The 18,533-nt window shown below is 43.1% G+C and overlaps 1 protein-coding gene across 3 annotated transcripts in view; it reads left to right on the forward strand.

The window, feature by feature from the left end:
* Positions 1–18,166, forward strand: part of MAPT (microtubule associated protein tau) — a 75,772-nt gene extending 57,606 nt beyond the window's left edge. Inside the window, exons 11-15 of one of the 3 annotated variants that reach the window (XM_054993363.1) lie at positions 3,503–3,595; positions 9,040–9,121; positions 9,688–9,800; positions 13,890–14,019; positions 14,637–14,723. In XM_054993363.1, coding sequence (XP_054849338.1) covers positions 3,503–3,595; positions 9,040–9,121; positions 9,688–9,800; positions 13,890–14,019; positions 14,637–14,641 — 423 coding nt within the window. In that variant the 3' untranslated portion in view covers positions 14,642–14,723. Of the gene's footprint in view, positions 1–3,502; positions 3,596–9,039; positions 9,122–9,687; positions 9,801–13,889; positions 14,020–14,636 lie in introns of all 3 variants that reach the window. The other 2 variants (XM_054993365.1, XM_054993364.1) reach the window with 2 other exon arrangements.
* Positions 18,167–18,533: the final 367 nt, after the last annotated feature.

Raw genomic sequence — 18,533 nt, forward strand, 5'->3', positions numbered from 1 at the left:
CTTGAACTCCTGGGAGGAAAATGGTCTTTGGTTCTGCCTGCTTCTCTCTTCATGAAGCTCCGTGCAAGCGGACAAGCACTGGTATCTTATACTATCCCTGGAGGGCCCACTCCACAGGTGGAGAACTAGGGTACTACAGGAAGTGAAAGGGTCTGTCGTCTTCCCATTGCCAACTTAAGTTAATAGTATTACTTTTGACTTGATGCATTGGCACATTAAGAATTCCATGACAGAATGGAGTGCCTAGTTTTTACAATGGGGGAGACATCTCTTTGAAAAGCCTGTCACGTGAAAGCCTGGAAAGGAGGTGTGGTGTGGGATGGAGGAAGAGCACTTTGCACATGGTCAGAGGTATACTGTAGCCAAGGTCCTTGTGGAGGTAGAACAGACACGAATTCCCTGCTGGTTGGTCTCCATGCACCAAAATAACGCACCCTCTCTCTAGGCTTATGCATGCCCAACATTTTCATTGCTAAAACAACTGCAGAATCCACTTTAGTTCTTGATTTGATTCTGGATGTGTTAGGACTGTACTGTATTTCAGAGCCAATTGCTGGGTCCTGTGCAGGTGGTGCTGAGAAATGCTTCTCCTCTGTCATTGTACATGTTTCAAGATAGAGCTCTAGATAAGACTAATGACAAAAGGGCTTGCATGTACAAAAATTGGAAATCAATGCCAGTCCTTTTATTATGAGCTCATTCAATATCAGTCAAAACCACCCCTTAAAATAAACCATTTCATTGTTTTTTTAAAGACAAGATTTAAACACACACACAACAAACAGAACAGGGAGAATGGCTGTGCTGAGATCATTCTTTGGAGGATGTTACTATGTCAGCATTTAGGTTTATGGTAAATTTGTAGCTTCTTTTTGACCACACATTCCTAAGTCATATGGCGTGTAGGTTACCAGAATCAATAACTTCTTTCCATTGATTGCTGAAAGGCCATCAACGTTCCTGTCAATGAGCACAACAATGGATTCGTAATGGATAGGGTTGCTGTTTTCCAGGTGGGACTGGAGTTCTCCTAGAATTACAACTGATCTCCAGACTACAGGTATTAGTTCCCCTGGAGAAAATGCCTGATTTGGAGAACGGATTTTATGCTGGTATACCCTGCTGCTCTTCCTCTCCAGTCTCCACACCCAACTCTCCAGAAATTTCCCAAGCCAGAGTTGGCATCCCTAGTAGTGGATGAATCAGAGGTTCATATCTCTGCCCATTTGATGGACTGGGGGTAGTCACAATCTGTCCCAACGAAAATGGAGACTGGGGGAATGTTGTGAGCCACTTTGGGTCTCCATTGAGAAGAAAAGTGGGGTATAAATGAAGTTTTTAAAAGTCTTTTCTGGGGATTCATGAGAGGAGGGATTATAAAGCTTTGCTGAGATGTCAAAAACAATTTTTCTGAACTAAGGAGTAATCTTAAGCATTTCCAGCTTCCACTGTTAGTTGCCGAGACAACAGAAATCATGAGTAAAGAGGGGGTTGTTAATGGTAGGTTTTGAATGGGGAGTTGCAGACCTTCTGATCATCAAAACATAATCTAGTCACGTAGGTTAGTTTACAGACAGTATGAATCGTGAATCAAAAATATGTATCTTCCAAAGAATTTTATAACAAGGGTAAATATAAACCTTAAAAGTCACTTGAGACTGCTTCTGTAAGAAATTGTTTGGAGATGTCTGAAAACAAGCCTCTAAATCATGGTTGGAGAACTACTCTAGCACTTGAGAAAACAACAGATAGTTGTTTTCTCCTTATATGCCTACTTTCACCAGGCTCCCTCTTGCTTTATTCGGGTTGTCTGAAGAAAGAGTTTTCATGCCACAATGTTACTTTTGTTTTTACAAGTTAGTTCTACAAGATCTGGAGTAATGTAGGTGTGAACTGTTCGTTCACGGCTGAGAGCCCTTTCCAAAACCCCTCATGAGCCAGAGGGCTGTAGCTGATTATTTTTATTTCTGCGTGTGAGCTTTACATCCATCTTCTGCATCATGGTACTGAATGCTGCTGATGCTTTCAGCTGCTCATCATGATGTAGCTCTACTTGTTCAGGAAACCAAAATTAAAAAACAAGCTGTATAAAACAATGCAAGTTTCAAAATGACAGTCAGTTGCCATGAAGCATACAGCTAAAATAAAAATAAATCTTGCCGTCTGTATCCAGGCAAGGTACTTTTATGAACACAATTATCTTCGTTGGTTAGATTCCAAACTCTTGTGAGGGTTCACAGGAGCACTAAAGATGAAACTGTGCAACTCCATTCAGTGTCATGCATTGCGAGGCTGGCTCATTCTGCATCCCAGTTGTATGATCATTTTCACCTAGACCACCGCCCCATCCTTGTCCACCAGAAATGTCCAGAAATAAGTAGTACTATGAATCTGATGCTGACGAGTGAGAATGAGGAGCACTTCCTTGTCCATGGGGTTCTGTGAAAATTAACCTACAATTCCCCAACCTGAAAGGTGAAACCTAAATTAGAATGCTTAACATTGTTGCACAAGGGTCATGGAATGCAAATGTTTCTCTTGATATTTCCCCCCCCCCAATGATGATTCTGTATTCTTGTCTCATATATGTACATGTAAGCATATCAAAATACAGGCGAAGATGACTTTCCTTTGGATTTATCAGTAACTGCCTGTTCTAGAATGAAATGTGAAGAACTTGGCTCCCCTTTTCTTTCATTTTTTAAAATCTTTGCTGTCTTTTTGCTTGTGCTGTTCCCTGAAAGAGTGTGGGATGGGTGGTTGGGGAGGGTGCTGTGCTGTGCCTGTCTAGTTGTCGCTCCTCGTCATTCATTTTAGTTGCCTTTGCTAAAATGCTTCATAGCTCCGTGTTGTTTCTGTGCTTCCAAGTCTCATGGAAATGGGGATAGTCACAAGTACCTTTAATCTGCCTTGTAATGTTGTGGGTAGTCCTGTTATCAGATTCTACGCTAACTGAAATGTCTGCGGGGGTTGTACTGCTTATCATTTATTTCAGATTGACACATAGAAAGACTGCTTATAACTGAAAAATAGAGTAAAGGTACTCTTGATCCTCCACCCCTTTTAAAACCTGATAAAAATTTCGGAGTGAATTGTGGCATTTACACAGATTTCTGTGTGGTGGCAGTTTGTCTCCAAGAGTTCGGCTATGTTTGGTACATGATAATAGGCAATACCTGGAAATGTTTTAACCAGTTCAGGTTTTGGCTCTAGGATTAGATATGACAGAAATGGGGGAGCCTCCGCTGTGGAGTGTATGCTTGCTTCTCCCCACCCCCATGTTCATTTCAGCCCCAGCTGCCAGAAGTTCACCTCTGCAGAGCTGAAATTTGAAGCTGATTCATCTTCAGATCATGGAACTGGCATTCTTGCAAAGGGGGAGAATTCCCTTGCTACTTTCTCTTACTTAGACATCAGTTACCACGTCAAGTCGAGAATTCTGTTGCATTTGTATCTGTGGATGGGAGTAGTTGTCACTCACGTTCTTTTCTGGCTATCGAAGGTGCAGATTCTTAATAAGAAGCTGGACTTTAGCATCGTCCAATCCAGGTGTGGATCAAAGGATAATATCAAACATATCCCAGGAGGAGGCAGTGTGAGTACTTTCACACCATTCAATGCACTATAACAAAATAACTTACAAGAAGCATGATGTGCATTAACCCCTGAAGCGCCAATGCTGTCTGCACAGTCAGAGTGCTATTGGTGATGTGCTGTGAATGTATGTTTCCAATTAAGGTGTGGCTTGACTAAACCTCCAGCACAGTCTTTGTGTGTGTGTGTGTGTGTGTGTGTGTGTGTGTGTATTGTTGGGGATATATGAGCAGAATTGATTGTGTGTCCATTTGGAGACAAAGGTTTCTTTAAGATCATTATTGTCTTAACACATAGATTTCAAGCTCCCTGGAAAAGTACATATGCCTTCTGGCCTAACTAATTGATGGAAAAGGAGCATGCTATGGCAGGGTGCATAGCAAGTGGAAAGATGGAAAGTTCTATGTAGTCTTGGAGTGGTTAGGTACATGGCTGGGCTCCCCCTCCCTTCAAACACAGGGTGGAATCCAGATTCCTCATCAAGAAAAGACAGGTTCTGTGTTCCAGATTTTGTGGATTGGTTTTGGGGTGTGTGTGTGGGTTAAGTCTGCTTAACATCCCACTATTTGGGTTTTCCATGAATATTCATGAATTTCAGCATGTGCTGGGGAAGCAAACAGGAATGTAGAGAAGGAAAGGTTATGGAGAACTTGGTGAAGATGGTCTTGTTGAAGGCATTATGGGAAGTCTAATGGGGACAATAGCCATGAGAGGACAAGAAAAGACAAGCCCCTTTGGCATATAAGCCCTCTCTACTGAGCACCGGAAGATTAGTCCAGTTCTTCTGGCTTCTCAGCTTCCTAGGCAGCCAGGAGTGCTAGAAGTTTGCTTTTAAAAATGGGGTAGGATTTTTGGAGGGCCAAATCATGTATGAAATATTGCATCTAAGGTTTTCAGGTTTATATAGGGGCATGTAATACACACAGCCATGCTCAGGGTAAGCCATAAATATGTTAGAGCACATTATACCCTTGGTGTTCTTTGCAAAGCAGTAAGAAATATGTAAAGAGACAGCTCCTGTGGTCAGAATAAATTCTACATATTTACATAAAATTACTTAACTTTCGTCCCTTATTCTGTTCCCCGTAATCAGTTCATTTTGTTTTTTAAAAGTGCCCATTTTGTCTTGGATGTTGATATAACTGTCCCCAAAACATCTCATATGTTGGTGGCTATGTGTGGTGTTCTGTCAGTTGAGACAATTGTGGGACATTCCCAACAGTGGGGTGAGGTGCTGGGGACAGGGAACAATAGTCCTTGAAAGAAGAAGAAAGGGCAAGCCCCTTTAACATAACATAAGCCCGGTCTACTGAGCACTGGAAGATTTGTCCAGCCAAAGTGGTTTCTGAGCCTTCACCAGAAACCTGAACATTTTTAATTCTGCTGCTCTGGATAGAAAATAAAAAGGGACTATATTATGGATTGTTCTTGAGCAGGAATACTCCAGGGGTTTTTAGTGGGTCTGTAGGTACTTTGTAAGTCAGGAAATTCTGAGTGTTATTAGTAATGTTGGCCATCTCTCCAGAACTCTTGCTGTTTAGTCTGTGGGGACAAAAGCAAGGTACAAGATTTCACTGAAGGCGTGGCTGTCCACTTCTACCTCCAGATTATCTATAGATGTTGCTGTTGCAGAAACAGTGTGCTAAGTTTGTATTCCACTTTTGTATTTGTGCTGGTGATAAATTTCGAAAAGAAGCAGTCTCTCTGTTTTCCTCTTATACAAGGTTTTTTACACAACATTTCACTGTACGAGAATCTAGTTTGTCACGGAACAAACAGTGTCAGATCTAGGACTGAATTTAGGAAAAACAGGCTAATGAATAAGGCCTATCAGAATAAGAGCAAACAGAATACTTTCCGCTAGTATTGCTGCGACCAGCATGAACGATCCTTTCTAAGTGGCTTGTCTGCAGAGGACAAGATCAGATCTTTTCCCTTTGGCTGTCCTGTTTTGCCTAGGAGGGGGCGCAGACAGGTGGGTGTTCCTCTGCTGGATATGGATTCTGGGCAAAATACTGAGAGTACAGGGAGCTTAAGCAGCTGATTAGCAGAGAGAACAGAGACAGGCTGACTAATAAAATACAGTCAAGTATATTTCTATGCTTGTTTGTTGAAGATCTAAAATATAAAGTGCCAAACGATTGTGAAATAAACCTTCCTGAGTTACGTATACATGAAGGGCTTCCTATAGGATAAAGGAGAAAGATCAGGTAGCTGCTCCATCTCCATCTCTCTGTCGTTTTTCTCTGCCTTGTTTTATGACAGCTTTAACTGTGTTCCTAGCACTGAACTAGCCACTAAGACTTGCTGGGTACCTCTGTCTTTGTTAAAGGCAAAACTAGTACAAAAATAAAAGCAAGGTTCCTATACCTGGGGAGGGACCCTCTGTGGTGGTGTTATGCATAAATGTTCTAAATAAGTGGTGAATCTCATCCTCTGACTTCATGTCTGGGGTCTGACTGTGCTTCTTGTTTCTGGTGTTGCAGAAAAACAGGCAGTAGGTCTGCTACCTGTGCTGTGGTCTCTCGAGTTCCCTTTTGGCATTTAAGCTGGGCTTCCCCCCCCCCCCCGATCTCTTGAGATACAAAAATCCCTAGCACCCTAACATTTTCTCTTTTGGCAAGAATATATATAATGGTTTCTGCAAATTTGGAAGGGGAGAGAATAGCTGTATGGTGTGTGCCAGGGGACTTGAACTTCAAACAGCCAGCTCAATAGTCCTACTGGGAGTACAAATTGGAAAATAGTTTTAAAGGCGCCAAGTATATATTCTTAGGCTCCTTTGAGTTACTTCTTTAGTATAGGTTATTGTTATGCACATGTTTAAAGTCTGGCAAGAGAGCATGGAGTCGGATCTGAACATCTTTTCCACTGATGAAAAAGGAACAAAGCGTCCTCCTTAACCACCCCAAAAGGCTGTGCTGACAATCATGGGACTTGCATGGACAAAGCCGTGTGAGAAGGGAGCTGGATGTGACTAAAATAAATCTGGCTGGATCCTGTACACAGTTTCTTCTTTCCCTTTTCCCCGCTGTGCATAAAACTTACATTTCTGGAAAGACTGATTTTAAGAGACCTTATTGATGGTGGTTGTACCAGTCCTCCCCGCGAGAGTGAGCAGCCTTCCAGTGGAAGATCACCTGAGTTTAGCTAAGCAGACTGGTAGAATACTGCCTGAATATAATCTGGATAAAAAGGTCTGTTGATGCAGCTCAAACCATTTGCTTCCTTACCCTTGTGAAAGGTGCCTGGAGTTAAGGCCTCTGAAGTTACACGACCGTAATCTTCTGGCAATAGTGGTGGTTGGCGAACTGACCTTCCCTCATTGATATAGCCTAGCGAATACGGTTCTCAGTGAACCTGTTGGTCTGGAGTTCAGATCACCTAAACTGATACCCAATTTCTGCTTCTGCCTTGGGAATGCTTTTGTTGGCCCCTTTTTGTCTTCCCTTTCCATGGCTGGCTGAGTCAGTAAACGGAGTTTCAGAGCTGGTTCCTTTCCTCAGCACTTTCCCTAGGGGCTGGCCTAGCCTAGTGGTCCATTAACTAACCAGTGGGAGAGAAACCAGAAATGACTTTAGCCTTTCCAAGCAGGAAGGAGAAGGGTCACGTGAAAACCTTTGACATTTCCCTCTAGAGGCAGGCAGTGAGTGAGAGGGGAGGGGAACGTGCCCAGCGAACAGCTCCTGGGAAGCTGGGAGAGATGCTGGGCCAGTTTCTGATAAAGGAGCGATTGATGACTGGGAGATGGGGAAGTAACCAAAAACACATTCAGGTCGGGCTGCTCAGAACGCCCAGTTTGGCCCTCTCCGAATTGATGACTGAGAAAGTTATAGGCGCCTTGTCAACGATACATCCTTCGGGCAACCTGCTCAGAACAGGTGGGTAGGGAGTATTCCCCCCCACATCCTTGGAGAGTTTATTTGTGTCTACTCAAATTGTGCTCCTTTCTACGATGCTGCTCATGTTTGTTGTAACCCAGTAACTACTAATCCAGATTTTGCTTTTATCTGTAGTTTGGGCATGTCTTGTGTTTTGATGTTTGGGAAGCCGAGCGCCCCTCCCTGACCCCCTCCCCCTGATGTACATGCCACTAATTAAGTGACATGGTTTGCTGTGTGTGATGTTAATTATTTTTAAATGAAGAATGTTATGCATCATCTGTGGTGTTCATAATGAAGAATGTTATGCATCATCTGTGGTGTTCAGCATATCTCGTTCCAGTAACTGAAGTTTCTAATCTATATATATATATATATATATATATATATACACCCCCCCTATATGTAGGGTTATTTTACAAGGGGTGGGCAGGCAGTGATTTGATTCATCAGAACTGGCACTCTTGTTGGGCTTGCATGCATGAAGACTTCATTTTCCTTTTGGTGAAATGAATTCTTGCAACAGTATGTTCATAATCCCCGCATTGTTCCAGATAACCTTTGTTCTGTCACAACTTTAAAAAGAATATATATATACATAAAAAAGCAACCCCTTTTCAATGCACATTGACTATTTCTGTTCTTTCAGTTTTTGTGGACATAAGCCTTAAGTTTTACATCAGAAAAGGTATTTAATTTTGTTTGTTTTTTACATTTTTTTCCTCTGTAACCTCTTTTATTTGATTACACACTTTATCCCTTTTACCACTGTTACCTAAGCACCTTTCAGTTACTGTGGCTTTTCCACTTCCATCCTCTGGAGAGGCGATGAAAGAATTTGTGCATGCTGTGGAAATGCATATAAGGGCAATGTGAATTACAGCTACACGTGGTGGTTCTGCAAGGGAAAATTTAAATTCTTATGGATAAAAGTGGTTACAGCTATAAAACAGGTGATAGCTTCCTCATTACCTTTTGAAATACTCAAATATCCTCTAATCAGTGGAAAGGTTAAATCTAAATATGTGGAACTGATTGCTTTCTTGTTAATAACCACAATTGAAACTGCATGTCACTGAAAATACAAAGGAATTCCTAAAGTTGATAAATAGTTTGCAAAGATCTGGAATAATGTGATCAACAAATATCAGAATCAAGGAAAAATTTTATTTTTCTCCCCTTAAAAGTATTACAGTTAACTTTTGGGGATAGGAGAGAGAATACTTATTTGGAAGCTCCGGATGATACCTAATAAAAAGGTATCCACTTTTATATATTTGTCCTTGTTTACTCTGAACTTGCCTAAACATTTCTTAAAAATCAGAATCTGTGCATGCTGGCTTACAGGGGGAGAATTTATTTCAAGGCTCCGTAGTTTCTGGTGAAAACTATCCTTTTGCCTGTGCTTGGTCGATTAACCTTATAGAGGGCTTTCAAACTGCTCCAGGTGGGCTCCACTGTCTCACTGTCTGTCTCACTTTCGGCACATCTCAGCAGAGTCTTTTAAAATGTTCAGACCCAAACTCAAAGAAACAGTGAGCGCTTCTTCATTTTGTCCTCACAGGTACAAATTGTTTACAAGCCGGTGGATCTCAGCCATGTGACATCTAAATGTGGTTCCTTGGACAATATTCATCATAAACCAGGTGATGCTGATGACCACCTCTCTTGCTCTTTTTTTTAAAAAAGGACATATCTCTGTTTCCCATCAAATATTTTCATTTTAAGGAAGGTTTCAGAAGCATTTTTCTTTATAAATATATATTTGCAAATGCTGAGATAGCCAAGGGGAGATGAGAGAGGGAATAAGCAAAGAAGAAAAGGGAATGATAGAATGGCTGCTGAGAGATTGAGCAAGAGGCTGCTTCTGGCTTCTTGTGTCTACTTGAGCGACTTCTAAGAGCAAGCCAGACTCTGATGGATCAATGGTCTGATTCAGTATAAGGCACTTTAAATACTTTAAAAGTTAAATGTATTTTTTATGTCTTTTTACACTTTTATGCTGGAATTAATTATTTTATTGACTGTTAAGGATGTATTGCTATAGTAATGGTCTTTGACATCAAATAAAATATTCATTCATTCATTCATTCAAAGTTGAGTACACAAGGTTAACTCCATCACCTGCTACACAAAACAGAAAAGGAGACCTGGGTCTTTCTGCAGAAAACAGTGCTGATGTCTGTTAATCCTGCCCTGATTTCTGCCCTAGGTGGTGGGCAGGTGGAAGTGAAATCAGAAAAACTGGACTTCAAAGAGAAGGTGCAATCGAAAATTGGGTCGCTAGATAACATCACCCATATTCCTGGAGGAGGAAATAAAAAGGTAAAAGTTAATCTCTCTTGTTCTTTGTGAATGAGGGGAAGGTCTCGCCAAAAGTAGTAACAGGTGAGACATTATTTTATTGCTTTTTGCTACAGCTGTGGTTTTACTTTCAAGTCTCCTCTGTCTCCTGGGGCATTGCTGATTTGAATCTTGCATTTTTAAAAAACTGTCTTTTATTGCCCTTTTTAGAGACCCCAGTTCTCAGCAAGTGTGATCTATTAACTTGTCTAATGCCTGCTGGAAACCGTGGCTAACAGTGAAGGCTGTTTGCTCAGAGGCTTTCCTCTACATCTTATGCACAAAGTCACATTTTACAGCCCCGTTACTGACTTTTCCTCCAAAGGGGGAAGTTGAGAGTAGAGAAGTAGTGTGTAGGAAGTGCTTAAAATATTCTATCAAAATGGACTCCCCCATTGGCTTTTTTTCTTTTTGGGTGTTAAAATTCATATTTTTTATTTAATGTATAGTTGGTCTCTAAGCAGCTCTAACTGTTGAAAGGGCTGAAGTATATGTTGCTTCTTATCCTCTCTAACTTTTCATTGTTTGGGTGGATTTTGTTCTTCACTATCAAACATTCCCTTCAAGCTTGCATGTATTCCAAGAGACGACTGCAGGTACATAAAGATGTACCTGAAAAACAGAGGTACACACTATAAATCATGTGGTTGTCAGCCATACTTATTCCCAGGGCTTTTTTTCTGGGAAAAGAGGTGGTGGAACTCAGTGGTGGAACTCAGGACTGCACAATGACATTACTTTGGGTCAGCTGGAACAAGGGGGGAGTTTTTTAAAGTTTAAATGGCCCTCGGTGAAAATGGTCACATGGCCGGTGGCCCCGTCCTCTGATCTCCAGACAAAGGGGAGTTTTAGATTGCCCTCCGTGCCACAGGAGAGTTTACTCCCCTCTGGCGCAGAGGGCAATCTAAACTCCCCTCTGTCTAGAGATCAGAGGGTGGGGCCAGCAGCCATGTGACCATTTTCAAGAGGTGCCGGAACTCCGTTCTACCACATTCCAGCTGAAAAAAAGCCCTGCTTATTCCTTTCCAAGGCTGAGCTCAGGAAAACTAAGTTAGCTGTGTGTTGTCTTGATTGGCTGCTGGGGACTTCACTGTCTTCATGCCCCTGCCCTTCCCCAGAGCATTTCTGCAACTTAAAAAAGAACTGAAGGAACCACGTGATCTTTAGATTGCTTAAATGCACAAGGAGCACTTAGCCTTTTTTAAGGCAGCCAGTCCAAACTGTTGGGGGCAGGGAGTAGGGAGATACAACAATTTGATCAGTGCTTGAACTAGAGGAAGCACCAAACCCTGTGCAGGCTCTTGCTTTTAGGTATTCTTGCCTGCATCCAAAAGGAGGTGAGAGCTCTAATGTTTGAAGTGAGATGTGATTTTTCTGCTCCTTTGCTACAGGAGATTTTATAGCCAAGGCAAATAGCTGGCCTTTGTTTCCTATACATGCTTGGGAGCCATTTCAAACATCAAGCCCCTGCCTTGCTCTCCAGCTCCTGAAAGACTGAACAATCTGAAATGAGTATGGGGGAAAGATAAAACTCCTCCTGTCCAACAACATTGGACTAAGAGGCCAATATTTAAAAAGCCTTGTTAAAAAAGGCAGTGTCCACCGACCTGCTCGGAAATGGGCAGGGAGGCTGGAAGGGTCAGCACAGCCCATTCAGTCAGCCAAGGGTAACCCACAGGAAATGGGTAAAGCACTGGACCAGCACCGATGTCCTGCCATGTCCCTTCTTGAAGGGAGGTCCTGGTCTGTGCTTAAAAGTAAGCTGTGCACATAAGCCCAGTCTTTGGATCAGGCTTGCTTATGGAGCACCGGGCAGGATCAGTCTCCTGAATCATCTTGTTTCATATTAGTACTGCTAGCTGGGCACTGGAATTCTGCCATGACTCATGGCTTGATGTGGAAATGCTAGCTGCATTTATCTCCGTGATACAAAAAACCTCAAGCTGCTGCGAAAGAACAGTCCGAACTGCACACAAGAACAGTCCCAACTGCAACTGCATCTTTCTTTTTTCAGTATAGAGCTCTGTGCATTGGCACAATCAGTTTTGAAACCCCTTTCTGTTTTTAATGGGGGGGGAGGGGAAGGGAGGGGGGTGATCTGGGGATGCCAGCAGTTCTTTTTCTGTGTCTGTATTTGCCTCATCTGTTGTGCCTGCCTCGGGGAGGGAGGCTCTTCTCACGCGCATTTCAGCTCTTTCCTCTCAGACGCATCTCATTGTAATAACCTTGGGAAACTCTCTAGCTCTCATTGGCTCCTTCCAGTAAGTGCACTGGCTTCTGATGGGAGAACTTCTCTGCTTCCTGATCCTTCTCTCACTGCCATTCACACGTCTTCTGGCCCTGAACATTCTTCTGACCATTTTTCATCTCTCTTCATTCCTTCTTTTTCCGCTTTGCATTTCCTGGACCATTATGGGAAGCCTCTTCTCTGCATTTCCTGAGGAAGACAGAAACCCTGTGAGCAGGTGCAGACATAAACATGACTTTGGACTTCCACAAATGGTCATGCGTTACAGGCATAGAGAGTAGGAACAAGTGAAAAGGGGCAGATGAAAGAGGAGGATGGTGAAATGCATAGGGATGGATAGTTTAATGTAGGTGAAAATAGGAAATGGCTTTCTTTCCTGAGGGAAGTTGAAACTTTGGAACATTTTCATATTGGTGAACGTGGTGCGGCTGTACTGTCAGGCATCTAGAATAGTTCCACTCTACTCAGTGTGAGTCAGACGTGATCTGGAGTCCTGTTTCCAGGTTAGAGTGCTGTTCTTCAAAGAAGAGACAAACAGACTGAAAGTGATTCAGATGGTTAGTGGTCTGAATGTGAGGCATACAAGTAGAAGGTTGAAGGAACTGGGTATATGTTTAGCCTGGAGAAGAGAGAACGTTATTACCCTCTTCAGATACCTGCTCCAAGGAACAGGGTGAAGACTTGCTCTGGCCTCCTCCACAAAATACTCTAGATCTAAGGAGCTTGCTATAAGAGGGTGGATGTCAGATGAACATTAGAAGAAACTTCCTTAACAAAGTGGTCTGAAAATGATGCTAATTACTGGCCAGGGAAGGGTGGGGGGCATCCTTTATTGGGGCTTAAACAGCTGTTGGTTGGGGGTGCTCTAGCACTGGATTTTCTGCAATGAGCAGGAGGCAGTTCTCAGTGACCTACAATGCCCCTTCCAGTCCTCTTTCTTCCAGTTACCAACCTTGCCTGGAGTTCTCCTGGAATTACAAGTGATCCCCATGCACAGAGAGCAGTTGCCCTGGAGAAAATGGCTGCTTTGGAGAATGGACTCTGTATTGTTTTACTCTGTTCTCCCCAAGCTCTGCCCTGAAATCTCCAGGAATTTCCCAACCTGGAGTTGGCAGACTTATACGCCGGGGAAGTTGCTGCTGAAGAGATGCCATGTGATTCACCTTAATTGCTAAGTGCAAAGGAGAAATGGTTTACAGATTCTAAGGCAAAGGCGTAGGAGGGTAAATTGCATGATCCAAATCACTCTGTGCCTTCAGCTCAATGAGCAAGTCTTATACCAGGCAAATTAGTGTAAAAGTGGAAAGCTGCAGCCAGTCCATGAAGGCCTGGGGCCTGATAGACGACTGCCCCCTTGCCTGCTTCTGGGAGAAACTTCTCCCACATTTTTAAATAGTGTTATGGAGATCCTCAGGACAGTTACAGATTTAGCAGACTGTTTTCTTGCAGTGACCTATAAATGCTGTAAGCATTCCTTACACTCTAGCCTAGTTATAGCTGCAAGTTAATGACCCTTGGACAGGCCAACAAGGTGGGTTGGCTGGTAGACTTCAATGGCCATTCTGTAAGTGGAAAGGTTTTTTTAAAATTCCAGATCTATTCTTAGATTTTTCCAAGTATACGCCAGTGCTGTGTAGGCTTTTGTCCCTTCCTCTCTCTATCTCCCAGTTTCTGTAGCTTCTTCTACACACTGTAGTGGTATTCCTGATGCTCTTCCTCCAGTTTCATATGTCCCTCCCTCCCCATTGAAAATTTTTGATTTCATGTCATCTTATTTGACGATGCTATTTTGCATCCCACTGACCTTCTCCACCCACATGCAGAGAGAGAAGGGCAAGGAAGACACGAACGGTGCTCAAAACTGCCCAAATAAGGCTGGGCTTCCTTCCCCCATCACGGAGCCCCCCATGCCCGAGGAGAGCCCACTCCCCGACTTGCACCCATGTGATGCCAGTAAGTAGTTGCCTGTTGTCATGAGCTTTATGAGAGCAAGAGGGGAGCTGAATACCCAGATCTTGGAGGGTGTGGGGAGGGGAAGCACCAGACGAGGTCTTTTTGTGTGGGTAAGAAGCTGGTGCTTTGTGCTGGTTATGGGAAAAAGTAGTCCTCACAGCTTCTATGGGGTTTTACTTTTCTCCCAATTGGCAATCTAATCAATTGCTGGCTGCTGGGGATTTTTTTATAGGACATACAGCTTCTAGGTAGGGCCTCACCAGATGAATAAGACAGATAAAGCATTTAAGTATTTACTTTTACAAGAAAAAGTCTGTGTTTACGCACATTGTATGGTAGTTGAACTGCAACCTAAGCGAGATCCTTTTCAGATCTGGGTGGGGATCACACATGGAACATTTGGGAGCCTGCATCTTCTTCCTGCTGCGCAGTCATCAGTAGAGTTTGCCAGAGCAGCAGAGGAGCTGCAGCTGAGCGAACCACTTTGCTGTGTCAGCCGACTCCTGACTAAGATGTGGCCATGGGTGTGTTAGAGCTGGGGTAGGTGGGGAGCAAGGTGGTGCCAAATCCCTCTGGCCATATTCCTTGGCCTCATCTACCATTTGGTCTCATTCCAGATTGAATCCCACAAGCTGACCTTCCGCGAGAATGCCAAAGCCAAGACTGACCATGGAGCTGAAATTGTCTACAAGTCGCCCACCATTTCTGGAGATGCTTCCCCACGGCGCCTTAGCAACGTCTCCTCCACTGGAAGTATCAACATGGTGGACTCCCCACAGCTGGCCACGTTGGCTGACGAAGTGTCTGCTTCTCTGGCCAAGCAGGGCTTGTGATTGCGTTAAATGGGTGGAGAGGATAAGAAGAGAAAAATCCAATCTGGCCTTTCTTCCTGTTCCTTTTATATCTGCACACCCCCCACCCTCCGCTTCCCAATCATTCCTTATTTTTTCCATTGACGGGCTGTTTTAACTTGTTCTCTCCTCTCCCCCACCCCCTTTTCTCATCATTCATCTCTTGCCCGAGGACTTCAGAATTAGCAATGGCTTGGAAACTATTAACAATCTATTTCCCGTTACCTTCGTCTAGACTAGGGTTCTCCAATGTGGTCCCTGCTGAGCTTATCAGAAAGTGAGTGGGGCCTTTGTAAGATACGGCTTGTTACTGAGTGCAGCCTGGAGGATCAGTTTGGGGACCCCTACTGTAGACAATACTTCTCTACTTGCTCCTAACAAAAGGAAGGTTCCTTGGTAAACTTGTGCTGCTTTAAATGTAGATCTTGAATAAGAAAGGTGGGTGTCTGCTGCTGTAGATTGGCAGAAGCTAGGCAAGGGTGTCCCCATGAAGACAAAAAAGACCCCCTAGGTGTAATGATTACTTAGCCCCTCCCTCCCACTTTCCTGTAATATATGGCTGTCTGGGTATAGGCTAACAGTTGCCTTCAACCTTACGGTTTTCAGTGCATAATGTCACCTCCTGCTGGAAGACCTGAGGCATTATATACAACTCTGGCATGGGCTGCCCTCTGCTTTGTGCACAGCAGAAAGGGACAGTTTTCATAGAGCTGCTTGATGAATTCCCTTTCTTACTTTGCACAGTGGGAGTTTTCCTTGATGTAATTTGACTGCATGCACATTGTTCTGGGTAATGGCAATACTTTATTATTTAATTTAAAAAGGCACCTGCCAGCTGCTGTACTCACCAGCCCAAGCTGAATTTTAAAGTCTGGAAAGCTGCTGGGTCTCTGAAGCTATAGTTCACACCCAAAAGTATATTAGGAGGCTGAAGGGACACTTACCTTGTGGTTTCTCCCATATAATTGATGCTGTGAATGTAGGGATATTGCCTTTAATGCTGACCTAGGATGGATGGCTGCTGCTGTACTGGCTCTCTCCTCTTCCTTCCTTCCCCTGTGCAGCTTTTACTGCAGAACCCAGTCTTTTGCCACTCTCTCTCTCCAACTGCCAATCAGTTCTATGCCATTCATTAGCTTTGTTCCTGGTACAGTATAGGACATGGGATTGCTGATCAATCAAAACTGAGATCCATGAGGGTGCTTTCTAGGATAGCTGGAGAAACATACCTACTTTTCAAGGCCATTTCCACATGGTTATCTGAGCAGGTTCTAATGCTTTTAGGAAGTGTTCCCCCCCTGCTTCCCTACAGCATCATGGTGCACAGTTGTGCACCTCTGGGGATTTCACCGGCTTTTCTCTGTTATTTCTCAAACCTGCTTTGCTCCAAAGTTTGGGAAGGATTGTAATAAAGCTGGGATGGTTGCTGTGTGGGTGGGTAAATATGGATTTTCTGCCCCACTTGGCAGTCATTTTCAGTGACCTGGACTCTGCAGCAACCATTTCCTCCCCATATCACCAGCTGACTTTTCGTTTTTTTTAAAAAAAATTGGCACCAGAATAGTTATATTGATACACTGTTTTAACAATAGGTGAAGTGGGTTGCCTGAATCCTCAACTTCCATTTTAAAAAGTCATTAGCTCCTTCACTTGTGGAGATATAAGGACCATTTTCACAAAGAAAAGGGGCTGGAGACTTTTTAAAGAGAAATCAAAACTTGCTACAGCCGTTGTTTCAATGGTTTATCTATGTAATGCTGTTTTAGTGTTGCCATTTTACAAAAATTGCAGATGCGTAAGAGGCTTAGAGGAGGGGGGGCCACTTATGGGGCAGAGAAGCTGTTGGAAAACTTGCCATGTGGAAGCCCCATTGCTCTTGTGCTTTATCCTCATCTGCGGAAACAGGGAAACTATAGAATCTCTCCCCTCCTGGCCAAAGTTCTTTGCTGTACCATTAAGGGAGAGGCCACCTCTTAAGAGGACCACCATTGTTGAGATGGTAGGTACTTTATTGGTCTTCCTCCAGCAAGGTTATAGGAAAACCTTTCCTTTCACAGAACTGCTAGGCCACTTTTTAAAAACCAGTTCATAGGCTCATTACCTAGTTTGTCAGAAAAACTTTCAGAGATTTCTCAGTATTTATTTCAAAATGCCGTCTTGCTCACCTGGCAACTACAGATAAACTAAATTCATGTGACAACTGATGAGTACAGATCTTACCCCCAAACTCAACTTCTCTTTTGCAGTTATTTAGGCGTGCCCCTTTTGCTTATGGATCAAAGGGGGAAAATAAGAGAGGGATGGGAGGAGAAGCAGGGCAGATTGCTTCCATGATGTTTTACAGCAACTTATTTCATTTATTATAAGAGTGTCCAGGTGGTAGTAAGGCCTCTTAGAACATTCACTCTTCAGTTATCTCACAAGATTGTAGGATATTGTGCTTAAAGGCTTTCTTTGGATTTGCCTTGGGATGTTAGGAAGTGTACAGATTTTCTGAGCACCAGTGAATTGGGACTGATTTCTACTTTGATCAGTGGATACATGAAGATACAGTTTGGGCTGGAAAAAAACATCTATTATCCTTATCACTCCGTCTTGGCATAATACACCTAAATTGAAAAGGACAACCCATTCTCTTTAACATGAAGTAGCAAAACTAAATCTTTACTAGATCATTCTCCCCCTCCCATGCAACCATCTTTCAAATGTTAAAAGCCCTGGCTTGCGTCCTTCACCCAACTTTCATTATACTTGCATCCCCTCACCTATTAAACATAAGGTACAGTCTGATTAGTCTGATCCCCCCGCCCAACATAGGCAGCTCCTTAAATGGTAGGTACTGTTTCCCAGCTTTGAGTCTGGTGGTCTTTATGGCTTATTTTAGGACAAATACAGGCATCACTTTGTCGGATGGTTAAACCCGTTGAGGATCCCTATATAGGGCCATGTCGAACTGACTGGCTGATGTCTTGTCTTGGTATATAAATATACATATCTAGGGGTTTGGGGAAAAGTGTTAACTTGACAGATGAAAACTCATGGGATTGGAAGTTAAGAAAAATGGGCTTTGTTACTGGAACTTGGAAGTATAAAAAAGGGACAATGATGGAGTTTGGAAGACCCCACAATTCCCTTTAAAGTTTTTCAAGGGGTGGGAAAACAGGGAGGGGGTGGGAAGGGAATGAGATCTCCGTATGATCATCCTAGCTTAGCTACCTGTCTGTGACTGTCCATATTGTACTTGTGCGTTTTAACAACTGGTTTACACTGACTGTTGCTGTAAAAGTGAATTTGGAAATAAAGAGTCATTACTATAATGAAGAGTCCTTTGCTTCAGCTTGGCATAATGGCCTTTCTAGCTATCACAGGTTCTCACAAAGGCTATAAAATCTTTCTATTCATCTCATACTCCAACCACTTAGCAACTTCTTGATCTGCTGTTAAATCTACGATTCTCTAGTGAAGATTGGCACTTGCAGGATTCTGATTTTTTTTTCATTCTCACTTGCAGAGAGAGCGCGCAGACTAATAGATGTGTCATCAATATAGCTAATTCTCAACATGGCATATGTGGCTGCCTAAATCTGTAGATCCATGGACAGACAAGATAAGATCTGTCTGTAAACTTGGGGGAAAGCCCCAAGTTTGCAGGGAAAAAATGTG

Source organism: Eublepharis macularius, chromosome 12, assembly GCF_028583425.1.
Source record: "Eublepharis macularius isolate TG4126 chromosome 12, MPM_Emac_v1.0, whole genome shotgun sequence".
Lineage (NCBI taxonomy): Eukaryota > Metazoa > Chordata > Lepidosauria > Squamata > Eublepharidae > Eublepharis > Eublepharis macularius.